At 39.4% G+C, this 17,037-nt stretch overlaps 1 protein-coding gene across 6 annotated transcripts in view; it reads right to left on the bottom strand.

The window, feature by feature from the left end:
- The window catches only part of LOC133629699 (ATP-dependent 6-phosphofructokinase, platelet type-like), a 62,901-nt gene extending 56,887 nt beyond the window's left edge, over positions 1-6,014 (bottom strand). For 5 of the 6 annotated variants that reach the window (XM_062020605.1, XM_062020603.1, XM_062020606.1 and 2 more), the window contains exon 1: positions 5,788-6,014. In XM_062020605.1, coding sequence (XP_061876589.1) covers positions 5,788-5,881 — 94 coding nt within the window. In that variant the 5' untranslated portion in view covers positions 5,882-6,014. The remainder of the gene's footprint in view (positions 1-5,787) is intronic. The other variant, XM_062020608.1, reaches the window with a different exon arrangement.
- Positions 6,015-17,037: the final 11,023 nt, after the last annotated feature.

Raw genomic sequence — 17,037 nt, 5'->3', positions numbered from 1 at the left:
ATACTTTGCGAATTGTAAATACAATATGGTTTAATGGATACCATATTTCCTTGAATTGGCGCAGGGAATATAGTATTCGCACGTCTAGAATTACTGACGGGTCAAACTCGTTTCTCAAAATAATTAACGCATGCTTGGCGCCGGTTCTTTATTGACGCCGGATCAAATTCGTTTCGCAAAATATTAATTTTATTATCGCATGTCTATAATTTTCGCCGGGTCAAACTCGTTTTGCAAAATATTTAGCATATGGCTAGAACTTCCGCCGGGTCAAATTTGTTACGTCACGAGTGACGCTTTATCTGTCCTCATTTTCAAAATGGAGGAAGCTGCTTTCAGTAGTTTGCAATCGCACAAAGGAAAAAAGATTAAGAGCTATTCATTAGGATTTAAGGTCCAAGCTATTGAATACCGGTACAGTATGCTAAAAAGAACAGTAAGCAGCTATGTTTTATTAATATACCGTAGCTGCGTGTGTCAAATACTGTATGAGTCATTAAACCTCCTGGTGGTAGAGGGCGCTGCCGCGCTAGTGATCCTTCTTGCGACTTCCGGTACTGCAGAAGAAGTGAACACACGCAGCAAGACATTTTATTTTTTTTCCTCTGCCTGAACTTTTAACATGGAGGATTACATACCGGTATCTAAAATAAAACAGTTTTCTAAACTGGACTTTCAATGGAATCAGGAGGTAATAATTAAAGGAATATCTCCATCGAGACAGAGAGACTTTTAAAACGGAAGAAAGAAAATAATGAAGACTTCTATAAACAAGTTATCGATGCTTTTGGTCAGAAGGAGCTGCAAATGGACTCCATTTATAAGTACAGGTAAGACCATGATAACGTTTTCTTTTATTAAATGTGCTTTTCATGATGGTATGCTTACATCACACTCAAAGCGCACGCCTAAATTTACTGCATTCCTTTTGGGAAACGCCGGAGTGAGAAGAGGTTTTAAAATACTTAGCGCATGCACGGCCATCCCGCAGGCTTCCGGTAAACGCCGGAGTGACAGGAGGTTTTAAATTAATTAGCGCCCCTGCGGCTATTCAAGTAAATACGGTATAATGAAACACATAAGAATAAAAAGTCAACTTGTTTTTACCCTCTTCTGCTACTTTAAGGACCCCTAATTTAGAGTCTCTTATTTTCCCTTTTTTATCTACAAAAGCCAAAAGCAGTGAAGTTGTCAGGTTGTGTAAATGGTAAATAAAAAGAGAATACAACAAATCCTTTTCAACTTATATTCAATTGAATAGACTGCAGAGACAAGATATTTCATGTTCACACTGAGAAACTTCATTTATTTTGCAAATAATCATTTATACCCTCTAGATCATTTATGCCCTCTAGATCACTAAGATCTTCTGAGACCAATCTGTTAGCGGTTCCAAGAGTAAACTCAAATCAAGGGAGATCATCATTCAGTCACTATGCAACACATAGCTGGAATAAACTTCCTGAAGATGTCAGACTCTCCCCAACTCTGACTACTTTTAAAACTAGACTGAAGACTTTTATGTTCGCCTTAGCTTTCAGCTAAATCTTTTAATCTTTTGACTTTTAACGTCTGCACTGTTTTTATTTTTATTGTCTGCATTTTAATTTTGCTTTTATTTTCTTTCATTTCACTTTGTTGTCTGTGAAGCACTTTGAGTCTGCCTTGTGTATGAAAAGCGCTATACAAATAAAGTTGCCTTGCCTTGCCTTGCCTTGCCTTATACCACTGTGTTACATGGCCTTTCCTTTTAACAACACTCAGTAAAGGTTTGGGAACTGAGGAGACACATTTTTGAAGTGGAATTCTTTCCCATTCTTGCTTGATGTACAGCTTAAGTTGTTCAACAGTCTCCCTTCTCATATTTTAGCCTTCACACATTTTCAATGTCTGGACTACAGGCAGGCCAGTCTAGTACCCACACTCTTTTACTATGAAGCCACGTTGATGTAACACATGGCTTGGCATTGTCTTGCTGAAATAAGCAGGGGCGTCCATGGTAACAACATATGTTGCTCCAAAAGCTGTATGTACCTTTCAGCATTAATGGTGCCTTCCCAGATGTGTAAGTTACCCATGTCTTGACCACTAATACACCCCCATACCATCACACATGCTGCCTTTTACACTTTCACCCTAGAACAGTCCGGATGGTAGAACACTTTTCCACTTTGCATCAGTCCATCTTAGATGAGCTCGGGCCCAGCGAAGTGTTTCTGGGTGTTGTTGATAAATGGCTTTGGCTTTGCATAGGAGAGTTTTAACTTGCACTTACAGATGTAGCGACCAACTGTAGTTACTGACAGTGGGTTTCTGAACTGTTCCTGAGCCCGTGTGGTGATATCATTTACACACTGATGTCGCTTTTTGATGCAGTATCGCCTGAGGGATCCAAGGTCACGGGCATTCAATGTTGGTTTTCAGCCTTGCCGCTTACGTGCAGTGATTTCTCCAGATTCTCTGAACCTTTTGATGACATTACGGAGCGTAGATGGTGGAATCCCTAAATTCCTTGCAATAGCTGCTTGAGAAATGTTGTCCTTAAACAATTTGCTCAGGCATTTGTTGACAAAGTGGTGACCCTCGCCCCGTCCTTGTTTGTGAACGACTGAGCATTTCATGGCAGCTGCTTTTATAGCCAATCATGGCACCCACCTGTTCCCAATTTGCCTGATGAGCATTTCTCAACTTTCTCACTCTTTTTTGCCACTTGTGCCAGCTTTTTTGAAACATGCTGCAGGCATCAGATTCCAAATGAGCTAATATTTGCAAAAAGAACAAAGTTTTCTATTTCGAACATGAAATATCTTGTCTTTGCAGTCTACTCAATTGAATATAAGTTGAAAAGGATTTGTTGTATTCTCTTTTTATTTAGCATTTACACAACGTGACAACTTCACTGCTTTGGTAATGACATTAGTCTGGATGGTTAGTGTGAGTTACATGACACAGCCCTTGTGCAACACCCACAAAGGCAACAACTCTGCCAGTCAGATGCTAAGACGAGAGGGAGTGTGCACGTGACCAGGGTTTCCTCTCTGACGTCATCACCATCACGTACACAGGATACACCACCACACCACACAGGATACACCACAACACCACACAGGATACACCACCACACCACACAGGATACACCACAACACCACACAGGATACACCACAACACCACACAGGATACACCACAACACCACACAGGATACACCACAACACCACACAGGATACACCACAACACCACACAGGATACACCACAACACCACACAGGATACACCACGACACCACACAGGATACACCACAGGCACACTCGGGAATTGCAAACCTCAAATGGAATCCACCACAAGGGTAAATATTGATATTTCAAATATTTTTAGAAGCGGTTTTTCCCCACAACTCGCAGCTGTTTGCCAAAAACAAAACCCGCAGTGCTGTGTTTTATATTTTGAACTGGGGGAGGAATTGAACAGTCACTTGGGACAAGGAAACACTAATGTCACCACATTATCACTAGCAAGATAGCCCCTCACTTTATATGTAGCAACATAGCACCTCACTTTATATGTAGCAAGATAGCACCTCACTTTATATGTAGCAACATAGCACCTCACTTTATATGTAGCAAGATAGCACCTCACTTTATATGTAGCAACATAGCACCTCACTTTATATGTAGCAAGATAGAACCTCACTTTATATGTAGCAACATAGCACCTCACTTTATATGTAGCAACATAGTATCTCCATGACACTTTATATGTAGCAAGATAGCACCTCACTTTATATGTAGCAACGTAGCACATTCATGACACTTTATATGTAGCAAGATAGCACCTCACTTTATATGCAGCAACATAGCACCTCACTTTATATGTAGCAAGATAGCACCTCACTTTATATGTAACAACATAGCACCTCCATGACACTTTATATGTAGCAAGATAGCACCTCACTTTATATGTGGCAAGATAGCACCTCACTTTATATGCAGCAACATAGCACCTCACTTTATATGTAGCAAGATAGAACCTCACTTTATATGTAGCAACGTAGCACCTCACTTTATATGTAGCAACATAGCACCTGCATGACACTTTATATGTAGCAAGATAGCACCTCACTTTATATGTAACAACATAGCACCTCCATGACACTTTATATGTAGCAAGATAGCACCTCACTTTATATGCAGCAGCATAGCACCTCACTTTATATGTAGCAAGATAGCACCTCACTTTATATGTAGCAAGATAGCACCTCAATTTATATTTAGCAAGATAGCACCTCACTTTATATGCAGCAACATAGCACCTCACTTTATATGTAGCAACATAGCACCTCACTTTATATGTAGCAACATAGCACCTACATGACACTTTATATGTAGCAACATAGCACCTCACTTTATATGTAGCAAGACAGCACCTCACTTTATATGTAGCAACATAGCACCTTACTTTATATGTAGCAACATAGCACCTCCATGACACTTTATATGTAGCAACATAGCACCTCACTTTATATGTGGCAAGACAGCACCTCACTTTATATGTAGCAACATAGCACCTCACTTTATATGTAGCAAGATAGCACCTCCATGACACTTTATATGTAGCAACATAGCACCTCCATGACACTTTATATGTAGCAAGATAGCACCTCACTTTATATGCAGCAAGATAGCACCTCACTCTATATGTAGCAAGATAGCACCTCACTTTATATGTAGCAAGATAGCACCTCACTTTATATGTAGCAAGATAGCACCTCACTTTATATGTAGCAAGATAGCACCTCAGTTTATATGCAGCAAGATAGCACCTCACTTTATATGTAGCAAGATAGCACCTCACTTTATATGTAGCAAGATAGCACCTCACTTTATACGCAGCAACATAGCACCTCACTTTATATGTAGCAAGATAGCACCTCACTTTATATGTAGCAAGATAGCACCTCAATTTATATGTAGCAAGATAGCACCTCACTTTATATGTAGCAAGATAGCACCTCACTTTATATGCAGCAACATAGCACCTCACTTTATATGCAGCAACATAGCACCTCACTTTATATGTAGCAAGATAGCACCTCACTTTATATGTAGCAAGATAGCACCTCACTTTATATGTAGCAAGATAGCACCTCAATTTATATGTAGCAAGATAGCACCTCACTTTATATGTAGCAAGATAGCACCTCACTTTATATGCAGCAACATAGCACCTCACTTTATATGTAGCAACATAGCACCTCACTTTATATGCAGCAACATAGCACATTCATGACACTTTATATGTAGCAACATAGCACCTTACTTTATATGCAGCAACATAGCACATTCATGACACTTTATATGTAGCAACATAGCACCTCACTTTATATGTAGCAAGATAGCACATTCATGACACTTTATATGTAGCAACATAGCACCTCACTTTAAATGTAGCAAGATAGCACATTCATGACACTTTATATGTAGCAACATAGCACCTCACTTTATATGTAGCAACATAGCACCTCACTTTATATGTAGCAACATAGCACCTCACGTTATATGTAGCAACATAGCACCTCACTTTATATGTAGCAAGATAGCACCTCCATGACTTTATGTCAGGTTAGCATGCTAGCTAGTCCACAATGAATGAATATATGCGTCACACTACACTTGCTTACAGTAGCTGCTGATCACTTGTTAATATTCAGACTCAAACGTCGCTATTTGACGAGGTTAGAATGGTGAATATAAAGTACATTTTTAGACTCCAATGTCATATTTGATGAAGTTTACCTTGAGCATCACCTCCGCTGGTCAGCACCGCGATGGCTTTTCCCGCGCCAGACAGGTTCTCAAAGAAGATCTTCTTCGTGTCTGTCTGCGCCATCTTTACACTTGACACGTATATGCTGACAAATAGAAGAAACAGTTGTATAAAATAGTGCCTAAAGGGCCGTGAAGGCCAGCGATCCAGCAGCCGATGAGCCGTCTGTCCTTCGCTCTGTTCCGCATCTATTCGCTCATTTGCATGGATTGAATGACCGCGTGTGAGAGGCACCTGCTCCAGCCAATCAGAGCTCGAGTTGAGGATGCGCAACTGTGTCTCAGCCAATAGGACAGATGATCGGGGATGTTGTGGGCGGGCCTTTAGGATCCGCTCAAGCCTGCTGTGACTTTGACAATGCAGTCCTCTACTTTCTGTGTTTACATTCAGGACTTTCACATCAATGTACATTTTAACTATAACATACGAATTTATAACATACCACTTAGTAACGTGACTCGCTTCTGGTAAAGTGTAGTTATATAACACTGCGGTAGTAAACATGTTAAAGTACTAACTGATTGATTGATTGATCCCCCTTACTATTGTACTATCTTCAGTCCAAATGTAGCATCATTACTTTTAGCCGAGTCTAAATATTTTGTTCCACCTTCTGCAAGTAACGCAGCATCACGAGGTTGAATGAGATTAGCTGCAGTAGAAGCTTCTGACCACAAGGTGGCAGGACTCACTGCTGTCACAAGAAAGGTAAACACTTGACCAAATATGGTCTTCGGAAATGCTCGAGTCATTTTCAACAGCACTTGCTTGGGAAAAAAATTAAAAACATACAATGTGTGAATGGAACATTTGATTTCAACCATTGAAACTACTACTTTTACTATATATATATATATATATATATATATATATATATACACATACAGTCATGGTCAAATTGTCCATGTGATGTCAGATGAAACAAAAATGGAGCTGTTTGGCCACAATACCCAGAATTATTTGTGGAGGAGAAAATGTGAGGCCTTTAATCCCAGGAACACCAATCCTACCGTCAAGCATGGTGGTGGTAGTATTATGCTCTGGGCCTCTTTTGCTGCCAATGGAACTGCTGCTTTAAATGGGAAAATGAAAAGGGAGGATTAGCTCCAAATTGTTCAGGACAAGCTAAAATCATCAGCCCGGAGGTTGGGTCTTGGGCGCAGTTGGGTGTTCCAACAGGACAATGACGTCAAAAGTGGTAAAGGAATGGCTAAATCTTTTGTGCCCCAAATTATCCATGGACGCTGTGGTGGAAACCATGTTAGACTTTCAGTTGGAATATTTTTGAGTGAAGTTTTTATGCAGGATTTGGTTTCTGTTGCTGCTCCTGAAGATTTCTCCTGCCTCCCCAAACCATGCTTTGTGGGTCAGTTCAGTGGTTTCTCCTGCCTCCCCAAACCATGCTTGGTGGGTGAGATCAGTGGTTTCTCCTGCCTCCCCAAATCATGCTTGGTGGGTCAGTTCAGTGGTTTCTCCTGCGTCCCCAAACCATGCTTGGTGGGTCAGATCAGTGGTTTCTCCTGCCTCCCCAAACCATGCTTGGTGGGTCAGTTCAGTGGTTTCTCCTGCCTCCCCAAACCATGCTTGGTGGGTCAGTTCAGTGGTTTCCCCTGCCTCCCCAAACCATGCTTGGTGGGTCAGTTCAGTGGTTTCTCCTGCCTCCCCAAATCATGCTTTGTGGGTCAGTTCAGTGGTTTCTCCTGCCTCCCCAAACCATGCTTGGTGGGTCAGTTCAGTGGTTTCTCCTGCCTCCCCAAATCATGCTTTGTGGGTCAGTTCAGTGGTTTCTCCTGCGTCCCCAAACCATGCTTGGTGGGTGAGTTCAGTGGTTTCTCCTGCGTCCCCAAACCATGTTTGGCGGGTCAGTTCAGTGGTTTTTCCTGCCTCCCCAAATCATGCTTTGTGGGTCAGTTCAGTGGTTTCTCCTGCCTCCCCAAACCATGCTTGGTGGGTGAGTTCAGTGGTTTCTCCTGCCTCCCCAAACCATGCTTGGTGGGTGAGTTCAGTGGTTTCTCCTGCCTCCCCAAACCATGCTTTGTGGGTCAGTTCAGTGGTTTCTCCTGCGTCCCCAAACCATGCTTGGTGGGTCAGTTCAGTGGTTGCCAAACTTGTATTTTCTCCGCATCTAAACCTTTTTTATAGTCGGTCACCAAAGACATTGCCAGAGATTTTGGTCAGAAACGCTACAAATCCTGGTAGTTTTGAGGCTGTCGCTTGGCAACTCCATGTTTCCACTCTCTTCACAGACTGTCAAAGGGATTCATGTCCAGAGACTGGCTGAAGGCCTCTCAAAGATTGTAATGTGCTTTCTCCTGGTTGCCGAGGCAGCATGTTCTGGGTCAGGAAGACCCGGTCTTTTGGCAAGAGTCCTTGGTACAATCTGTAATCTTTGTGTAGCCATGTGGGGATGGCCTTCTGGTGGTCATATTCAGCATTGAATGACCTCCAAACAGTTGATTGGATGCCAAAGAACTTATCTGACTAGTTCACATTCTTCCAAGCTTTGTTCATTTTCTTTTTTGAACTCATTTGTAATCAATCACGTATAATTACCTGCACAATAAAAAAAAAGTTGCATTTAACCAACCAATCAAGCTTTATTGAAGACTCCAACGTCCAAGTAGACATGCAATCACATACAGTACACAAAACAAAAAAATACAGTATAAAAGGCATTATCCCATAATATTAAAACGGTGCTTGTGCATATTCAGTAAAAGCATCTAACAAATAAATAAAAGAAGCAATAAAAAATATATTAAATACTTTGTCTACACATTGTATAAAAGGCACATATACCAATGTTCCATATATAGGATTGGTACCTAACAGAACTACTATAGGATTGGTTATCTGTATAATAAGATCATTATTACTTGATTATAGCAAAACAAGAACCTCCAAGAAACAACCATGTAACGTCCCTCCATCCATTTTCTACCGCTTGTCCCCCATGTAACCTTGTTCAGTCAAAGCAGTTCAATACATTTTGTCTGAGAATATAAACATGAACCAGGGGTAGATCAAAATCAATGTATATTATCCTAGACATGTTCTAAGGGTACGCAGCATGGAGCGCTACTGCCTACTGGCGCTGACGAGACGCGGGGCCGCCATCTTGGAGTGGTGATCCGTGCAATTCATTCGGCACGAGCAATAAACTGTCAGCGCATTTCATTCATCTTACCTCCCTGAATACCACTGATTTTCACACGCTTTTTTCTCATACGTGTAGCTATGATAATAATAATAATAATAATAATAATAATAATAATAATAATAATACATTTTATTTATAAGGCGCCTTTCTGGGCACTCAAGGACACCGTACAAAATCAAAACAAAAAAATCTAATTGGATAAAAAAACAACAACAACAACAACAAAGATAGAGAAGAAAAGATGATTACCATGAATAAGCAGCCAGGAATAGGTGTGTTTTGAGTCTTGATTTGAAGAGGGATATTGAATCTAAGTTACGAAGGTCTGGTGGTAAAGAGTTCCAAAGATGTGGGATAAAGGACACATGTTTTATTATTCATGGTTTGCTTAACAGTTATAAAATATTCTTATATGCTATAAGTCAGTGTTTTTCAACCACTGTGCCGCGGCACACCAGTGTGCCGTGAGATACAGTCTGGTGTGCCGTGGGAGATTATCTAATTTCACCTATTTGGGTTAAAAACATTTTTTGCAAAACAGTAATTATAGTCTACAAATGATGTGTTGTTGTTGAGTGTCAGTGTTGTCTAGAGCTCGGCAGAGTAACCATGTAATACTCTTCCATCTCAGTAGGTGGCAGCCGGTGGCTAATTGCTTTGTAAATGCAGGTAAAAAGGAGTCTGATGCTAAAACCAAAAGTAAACAAAAGGTGAGTGCCCCTAAGAAAAGGCATTGAAGCTTAGGAAAGGCTATGCAGAACAAAATTAAAATTGAACTGGCTACAAAGTAAACAAAAACAGGATGCTGGACGACAGCAAAGACTTACTGCGGAGCAAAGACGGCGTCCACAATGTACATCCGAACATGACATGACAATCAACAATGTCCCCACAAAGAAGGATAAAAACAACTGAAATATTCTTGATTGCTAAAACAAAGTAGATGCGGGAAATATCGCTCAAAGGAAGACATGAAACTGCTGCAGGAAAATACCAAAAAAAAGTGAAAAAGCCACCAAAATAGGAGCGCAAGACAAGAACTCAAACATTACACACAGGAAAACAGCAAAACAGTCCAAATAAGTCAGGGTGTGATGTGACAGGTGGTGACAGTACACCTACTTTGAGACAAGAGCTACATTGATGCATGCTTGGTTATGGTAAAGTCATATGCAACAATTGCGACAACGACTTTTAACTGTCAACTGAGTTTATGATTTCTGCTGGTGGTGTGCCTCCGGATTTTTTCAACGCAAAAAAATGTGCCTTGGTTAAAAAAAGGTTGAAAAACACTGCTATAAGTGACCAGACGTGCCAGATCAAAACTGGGAATATAATCCAAGAGAAGGCGGGAAAAGTCTTTATATCAGCTAAAACCACCAATCTGTTTCACTGGATCCAGAATAAAAGCAAATTCTGTCTTACCCAACAATGTTAGTGTTTGAATATTGTTACTTGAAGACTTATTCCTGGTTACAATTATACTGTTAAGAAAGTATTGTCTTACACTTTGCCTAAAATGAGAATGCATCATAATCAGGGGCGGCTGGTGAATTTTGTTTTCGGTGGGGCTGAAAGTTTGTACACCAAACCCCTGTAGGGGGGTCATCCTCCCCCAGAAGATTTATTTGTCATTTTCACATACAAATGAAGCATTCTGGTGCATTCTGACAAAATAATGAAGACAAAATAGAACATTTCATAGGTTTGCAGAGAACTATACACAATATGCACACTGAAGGCATGAGGCCACCATAGGCTTGCAGAGAACTATAGCCTAGTAGCTCAACAGTAATCCCCAAAATTACCGCATTCCAGGTGTCAGGTAAGTGTGGCAGGGCCTTTTCCTGTTTATCACATATTTTGTCCCACACATTTCACGAAGGTGGGCTACACAAAATTGGGTTGGAAAGCTAAATTTAGACCTGTATAATACTGTACAGCCACTGTCCATCTGATTGTCTAGTTAGCTAACATAGATTACCCCCCTACACAATCTGGACTGTGGTCCTAACTTTTACCCCTGTTGGCTTTTACAATCTTTATCTTCATCATTTATTTCAACTTTATGTTATTCAATTATGACATTTTAAAATGTAATTAATCTCATTGACAAGCAATTCTATTATGGTCATACTCTTGTTTGCTAGCGGCTAGGATGTCAGTACTATTGAAGATCTTTGCTCCTTCTCAACTCTGTGCTAATATTCTTTTCACAAAATACAACCAATAGTACGTTAATGTTAAATCTTACTTGTGAAAAGTAATCCTCTGATATCTATTTTCAACAGTCCACTCATTTGAGCAGGAAAACGCTGAACACCATCTTTGTTTTCTACCTGTCAACTGTCAGTTTAGCATCTTTGTTTTCTACCTGTCAACTGTCAGTTTAGCATCTTTGTTTTCTACCTGTCAACTGTCAGTTTAGCATCTTTGTTTAGTACCTGTCAACTGTCAGTTTAGCATCTTTGTTTTCTACCTGTCAACTGTCAGTTTAGCATCTTTGTTTTCTACCTGTCAACTGTCAGTTTAGCATCTTTGTTTTCTAGCTGTCAACTGTCAGTTTAGCATCTTTGTTTTGTACCTGTCAACTGTCAGTTTAGCATCTTTGTTTTCTACCTGCCAACTGTCAGTTTAACATCTTTGTTTTGTACCTGTCAACTGTCAGTTTAGCATCTTTGTTTTCTACCTGTCAACTGTCAGTTTAGCATCTTTGTTTTCTACCTGTCAACTGTCAGTTTAGCATCTTTGTTTTCTACCTGTCAACTGTCAGTTTAGCATCTTTGTTTTCTACCTGTCAACTGTCAGTTTAGCATCTTTGTTTTCTACCTGTCAACTGTCAGTTTAGCATCTTTGTCTTCTACCTGTCAACTGTCAGTTTAGCATCTTTGTTTTCTACCTGTCAACTGTCAGTTTAGCATCTTTGTTTTCTACCTGTCAACTGTCAGTTTAGCATCTTTGTTTTCTACCTGTCAACTGTCAGTTTAGCATCTTTGTTTTCTACCTTTCTACCTTTCAACTGTCAGTTTAGCATCTTTGTTTTCTACCTGTCAACTGTCAGTTTAGCATCTTTGTATTCTACCTGTCAACTGTCAGTTTAGCATTTTTGTTTTCTACCTGTCAACTGTCAATTAAGCATCTTTGTTTTCTACCTGTTAACTGTCAGTTCAGCATTTTTGTTTTCTACCTGTCAACTGTCAGTTTAGCATCTTTGTCTTCTACCTGTCAACTGTCAGTTTAGCATCTTTGTTTTCTAGCTGTCAACTGTCAGTTTAGCATCTTTGTTTTCCACCTGTCAACTGTCAGTTTAGCATCTTTGTCTTCTACCTGTCAACTGTCAGTTTAGCATCTTTGTTTTCTACTTGTCAACTGTCAGTTTAGCATTTTTGTTTTCTATCTGTCAACTGTCAGTTTAGCATCTTTGTCTTCTACCTGTCAACTGTCAGTTTAACATCTTTTTTTTCTACCCGTCAACTGTCAGTTTAGCATCTTTGTTTTCTACCCGTCAACTGTCAGTTTAGCATCTTTGTCTTCTACACGTCAACTGTCAGTTTAGCATCTTTGTTTTCTACCTGTCAACTGTCAGTTTAGCATCTTTGTTTTCTACCTGTCAACTGTCAGTTTAGCATCTTTGTTTTCTACCTGTCAACTGTCAGTTTAGCATCTTTGTTTTCTACCTGTCAACTGTCAGTTTAGCATCTTTGTTTTCTACCTGTCAACTGTCAGTTTAGCATCTTTGTTTTCTAGCTGTCAACTGTCAGTTTAGCATCTTTGTTTAGTACCTGTCAACTGTCAGTTTAGCATCTTTGTTTTCTACCTGTCAACTGTCAGTTTAGCATCTTTGTTTTCTAGCTGTCAACTGTCAGTTTAGCATCTTTGTTTTGTACCTGTCAACTGTCAGTTTAGCATCTTTGTTTTCTACCTGTCAACTGTCAGTTTAACATCTTTGTTTTGTACCTGTCAACTGTCAGTTTAGCATCTTTGTCTTCTACCTGTCAACTGTCAGTTTAGCATCTTTGTCTTCTACCTGTCAACTGTCAGTTTAGCATCTTTGTCTTCTACCTGTCAACTGTCAGTTTAGCATCTTTGTCTTCTACCTGTCAACTGTCAGTTTAGCATCTTTGTTTTCTACCTGTCAACTGTCAGTTTAGCATCTTTGTTTTCTACCTGTCAACTGTCAGTTTAGCATCTTTGTTTTCTACCTGTCAACTGTCAGTTTAGCATCTTTGTTTTCTACCTGTCAACTGTCAGTTTAGCATCTTTGTTTTCTACCTGTCAACTGTCAGTTTAGCATCTTTGTTTTCTACCTGTCAACTGTCAGTTTAGCATCTTTGTTTTCTACCTTTCTACCTTTCAACTGTCAGTTTAGCATCTTTGTTTTCTACCTGTCAACTGTCAGTTTAGCATCTTTGTATTCTACCTGTCAACTGTCAGTTTAGCATTTTTGTTTTCTACCTGTCAACTGTCAATTAAGCATCTTTGTTTTCTAGCTGTTAACTGTCAGTTCAGCATTTTTGTTTTCTACCTGTCAACTGTCAGTTTAGCATCTTTGTCTTCTACCTGTCAACTGTCAGATTAGCATCTTTGTTTTCTAGCTGTCAACTGTCAGTTTAGCATCTTTGTTTTCCACCTGTCAACTGTCAGTTTAGCATCTTTGTCTTCTACCTGTCAACTGTCAGTTTAGCATCTTTGTTTTCTACCTGTCAACTGTCAGTTTAGCATTTTTGTTTTCTATCTGTCAACTGTCAGTTTAGCATCTTTGTCTTCTACCTGTCAACTGTCAATTTAACATCTTTGTTTTCTACCCGTCAACTGTCAGTTTAGCATCTTTGTTTTCTACCCGTCAACTGTCAGTTTAGCATCTTTGTTTTCTACCTGTCAACTGTCAGTTTAGCATCTTTGTTTTCTACCTGTCAACTGTCAGTTTAGCATCTTTGTCTTCTACACGTCAACTGTCAGTTTAGCATCTTTGTTTTCTACCTGTCAACTGTCAGTTCAGCATCTTTGTTTTCTACCTGTCAACTGTCAGTTTAGCATCTTTGTTTTCTACCTGTCAACTGTCAGTTTAGCATCTTTGTTTTCTAGCTGTCAACTGTCAGTTTAGCATCTTTGTTTTCCACCTGTCAACTGTCAGTTTAGCATCTTTGTCTTCTACCTGTCAACTGTCAGTTTAGCATCTTTGTTTTCTACCTGTCAACTGTCAGTTTAGCATTTTTGTTTTCTATCTGTCAACTGTCAGTTTAGCATCTTTGTCTTCTACCTGTCAACTGTCAGTTTAACATCTTTGTTTTCTACCCGTCAACTGTCAGTTTAGCATCTTTGTTTTCTACCCGTCAACTGTCAGTTTAGCATCTTTGTCTTCTACACGTCAACTGTCAGTTTAGCATCTTTGTTTTCTACCTGTCAACTGTCAGTTTAGCATCTTTGTTTTCTACCTGTCAACTGTCAGTTTAGCATCTTTGTTTTCTACCTGTCAACTGTCAGTTTAGCATCTTTGTTTTCTACCTGTCAACTGTCAGTTTAGCATCTTTGTTTAGTACCTGTCAACTGTCAGTTTAGCATCTTTGTTTTCTACCTGTCAACTGTCAGTTTAGCATCTTTGTTTTCTACCTGTCAACTGTCAGTTTAGCATCTTTGTTTTCTACCTGTCAACTGTCAGTTTAGCATCTTTGTTTTCTAGCTGTCAACTGTCAGTTTAGCATCTTTGTTTAGTACCTGTCAACTGTCAGTTTAGCATCTTTGTTTTCTACCTGTCAACTGTCAGTTTAGCATCTTTGTTTTCTACCTGTCAACTGTCAGTTTAGCATCTTTGTTTTCTACTTGTCAACTGTCAGTTTAGCATCTTTGTTTTCTACCTGTCAACTGTCAGTTTAGCATCTTTGTTTTCTAGCTGTCAACTGTCAGTTTAGCATCTTTGTTTTGTACCTGTCAACTGTCAGTTTAGCATCTTTGTTTTCTACCTGTCAACTGTCAGTTTAACATCTTTGTTTTGTACCTGTCAACTGTCAGTTTAGCATCTTTGTCTTCTACCTGTCAACTGTCAGTTTAGCATCTTTGTCTTCTACCTGTCAACTGTCAGTTTAGCATCTTTGTTTTCTACCTGTCAACTGTCAGTTTAGCATCTTTGTTTTCTACCTGTCAACTGTCAGTTTAGCATCTTTGTTTTCTACCTGTCAACTGTCAGTTTAGCATCTTTGTTTTCTACCTGTCAACTGTCAGTTTAGCATCTTTGTTTTCTACCTGTCAACTGTCAGTTTAGCATCTTTGTTTTCTACCTTTCTACCTTTCAACTGTCAGTTTAGCATCTTTGTTTTTTACCTGTCAACTGTCAGTTCAGCATCTTTGTATTCTACCTGTCAACTGTCAGTTTAGCATTTTTGTTTTCTACCTGTCAACTGTCAATTAAGCATCTTTGTTTTCTACCTGTTAACTGTCAGTTCAGCATTTTTGTTTTCTACCTGTCAACTGTCAGTTTAGCATCTTTGTCTTCTACCTGTCAACTGTCAGTTTAGCATCTTTGTTTTCTAGCTGTCAACTGTCAGTTTAGCATCTTTGTTTTCCACCTGTCAACTGTCAGTTTAGCATCTTTGTCTTCTACCTGTCAACTGTCAGTTTAGCATCTTTGTTTTCTACCTGTCAACTGTCAGTTTAGCATTTTTGTTTTCTATCTGTCAACTGTCAGTTTAGCATCTTTGTCTTCTACCTGTCAACTGTCAGTTTAACATCTTTGTTTTCTACCCGTCAACTGTCAGTTTAGCATCTTTGTTTTCTACCCGTCAACTGTCAGTTTAGCATCTTTGTTTTCTACCTGTCAACTGTCAGTTTAGCATCTTTGTTTTCTACCTGTCAACTGTCAGTTTAGCATCTTTGTCTTCTACACGTCAACTGTCAGTTTAGCATCTTTGTTTTCTACCCGTCAACTGTCAGTTTAGCATCTTTGTTTTGTACCTGTCAACTGTCAGTTTAGCATCTTTGTCTTCTACCTGTCAACTGTCAGTTTAGCATCTTTGTTTTTTACCCGTCAACTGTCAGTTTAGCATCTTTGTTTTCTACCTGTCAACTGTCAGTTTAGCATCTTTGTTTTCTACCTGTCAACTGTCAGTTTAGCATCATTGTTTTCTACCTGTCAACTGTCAGTTTAGCATCTTTGTTTTCTACCTTTCTACCTTTCAACTGTCAGTTTAGCATCTTTGTTTTCTACCTGTCGACTGTCAGTTTAGCATCTTTGTCTTCTACCTGTCAACTGTCAGTTTAGCATCTTTGTTTTCTACCCGTCAACTGTCAGTTTAGCATCTTTGTTTTCTACCTGTCAACTGTCAGTTTAGCATCTTTGTCTTCTACCTGTCAACTGTCAGTTTAGCATCTTTGTTTTCTACCCGTCAACTGTCAGTTTAGCATCTTTGTTTTCTACATGTCAACTGTCAGTTTAGCATCATTGTTTTCTACCTGTCAACTGTCAGTTTAGCATCTTTGTTTTCTACCTTTCTACCTTTCAACTGTCAGTTTAGCATCTTTGTTTTCTACCTGTCGACTGTCAGTTTAGCATCTTTGTTTTCTACCTGTCGACTGTCAGTTTAGCATCTTTGTTTTCTACCTGTCAACTGTCAGTTTAGCATCGTTGTTTTCTACCTGTCAACTGTACAGTTTAGCATCTTTGTTTTCTACCTTTCAACTGTCAGTTTAGCATCTTTGTTTTCTACCCGTCAACTGTCAGTTTAGCATCTTTGTCTTCTACCTGTCAACTGCCAGTTTAGCATCTTTGTCTTCTACCTGTCAACTGTCAGTTTAGCATCTTTGTCTTCTACCTGTCAACTGTCAGTTTAGCATCTTTGTTTTCTACCCGTCAACTGTCAGTTTAGCATCTTTGTTTTCTACCTGTCAACTGTCAGTTTAGCATCTTTGTTTTCTACCTGTCAACTGTCAGTTTAGCATCTTTGTTTTCTACCCGTCAACTGTCAGTTTACCATCTTTGTTTTCTAATCCAATCCAATCCAATTTATTTATATAGCACATTTACACAACAAGAATGTTTCCAAAGTGCTGCACAGCCATGTTAAAA

This window comes from Entelurus aequoreus, linkage group LG15 (assembly GCF_033978785.1).
Source record: "Entelurus aequoreus isolate RoL-2023_Sb linkage group LG15, RoL_Eaeq_v1.1, whole genome shotgun sequence".
NCBI lineage: Eukaryota > Metazoa > Chordata > Actinopteri > Syngnathiformes > Syngnathidae > Entelurus > Entelurus aequoreus.
This window is presented reverse-complemented; position numbering and strand designations above follow the sequence as displayed.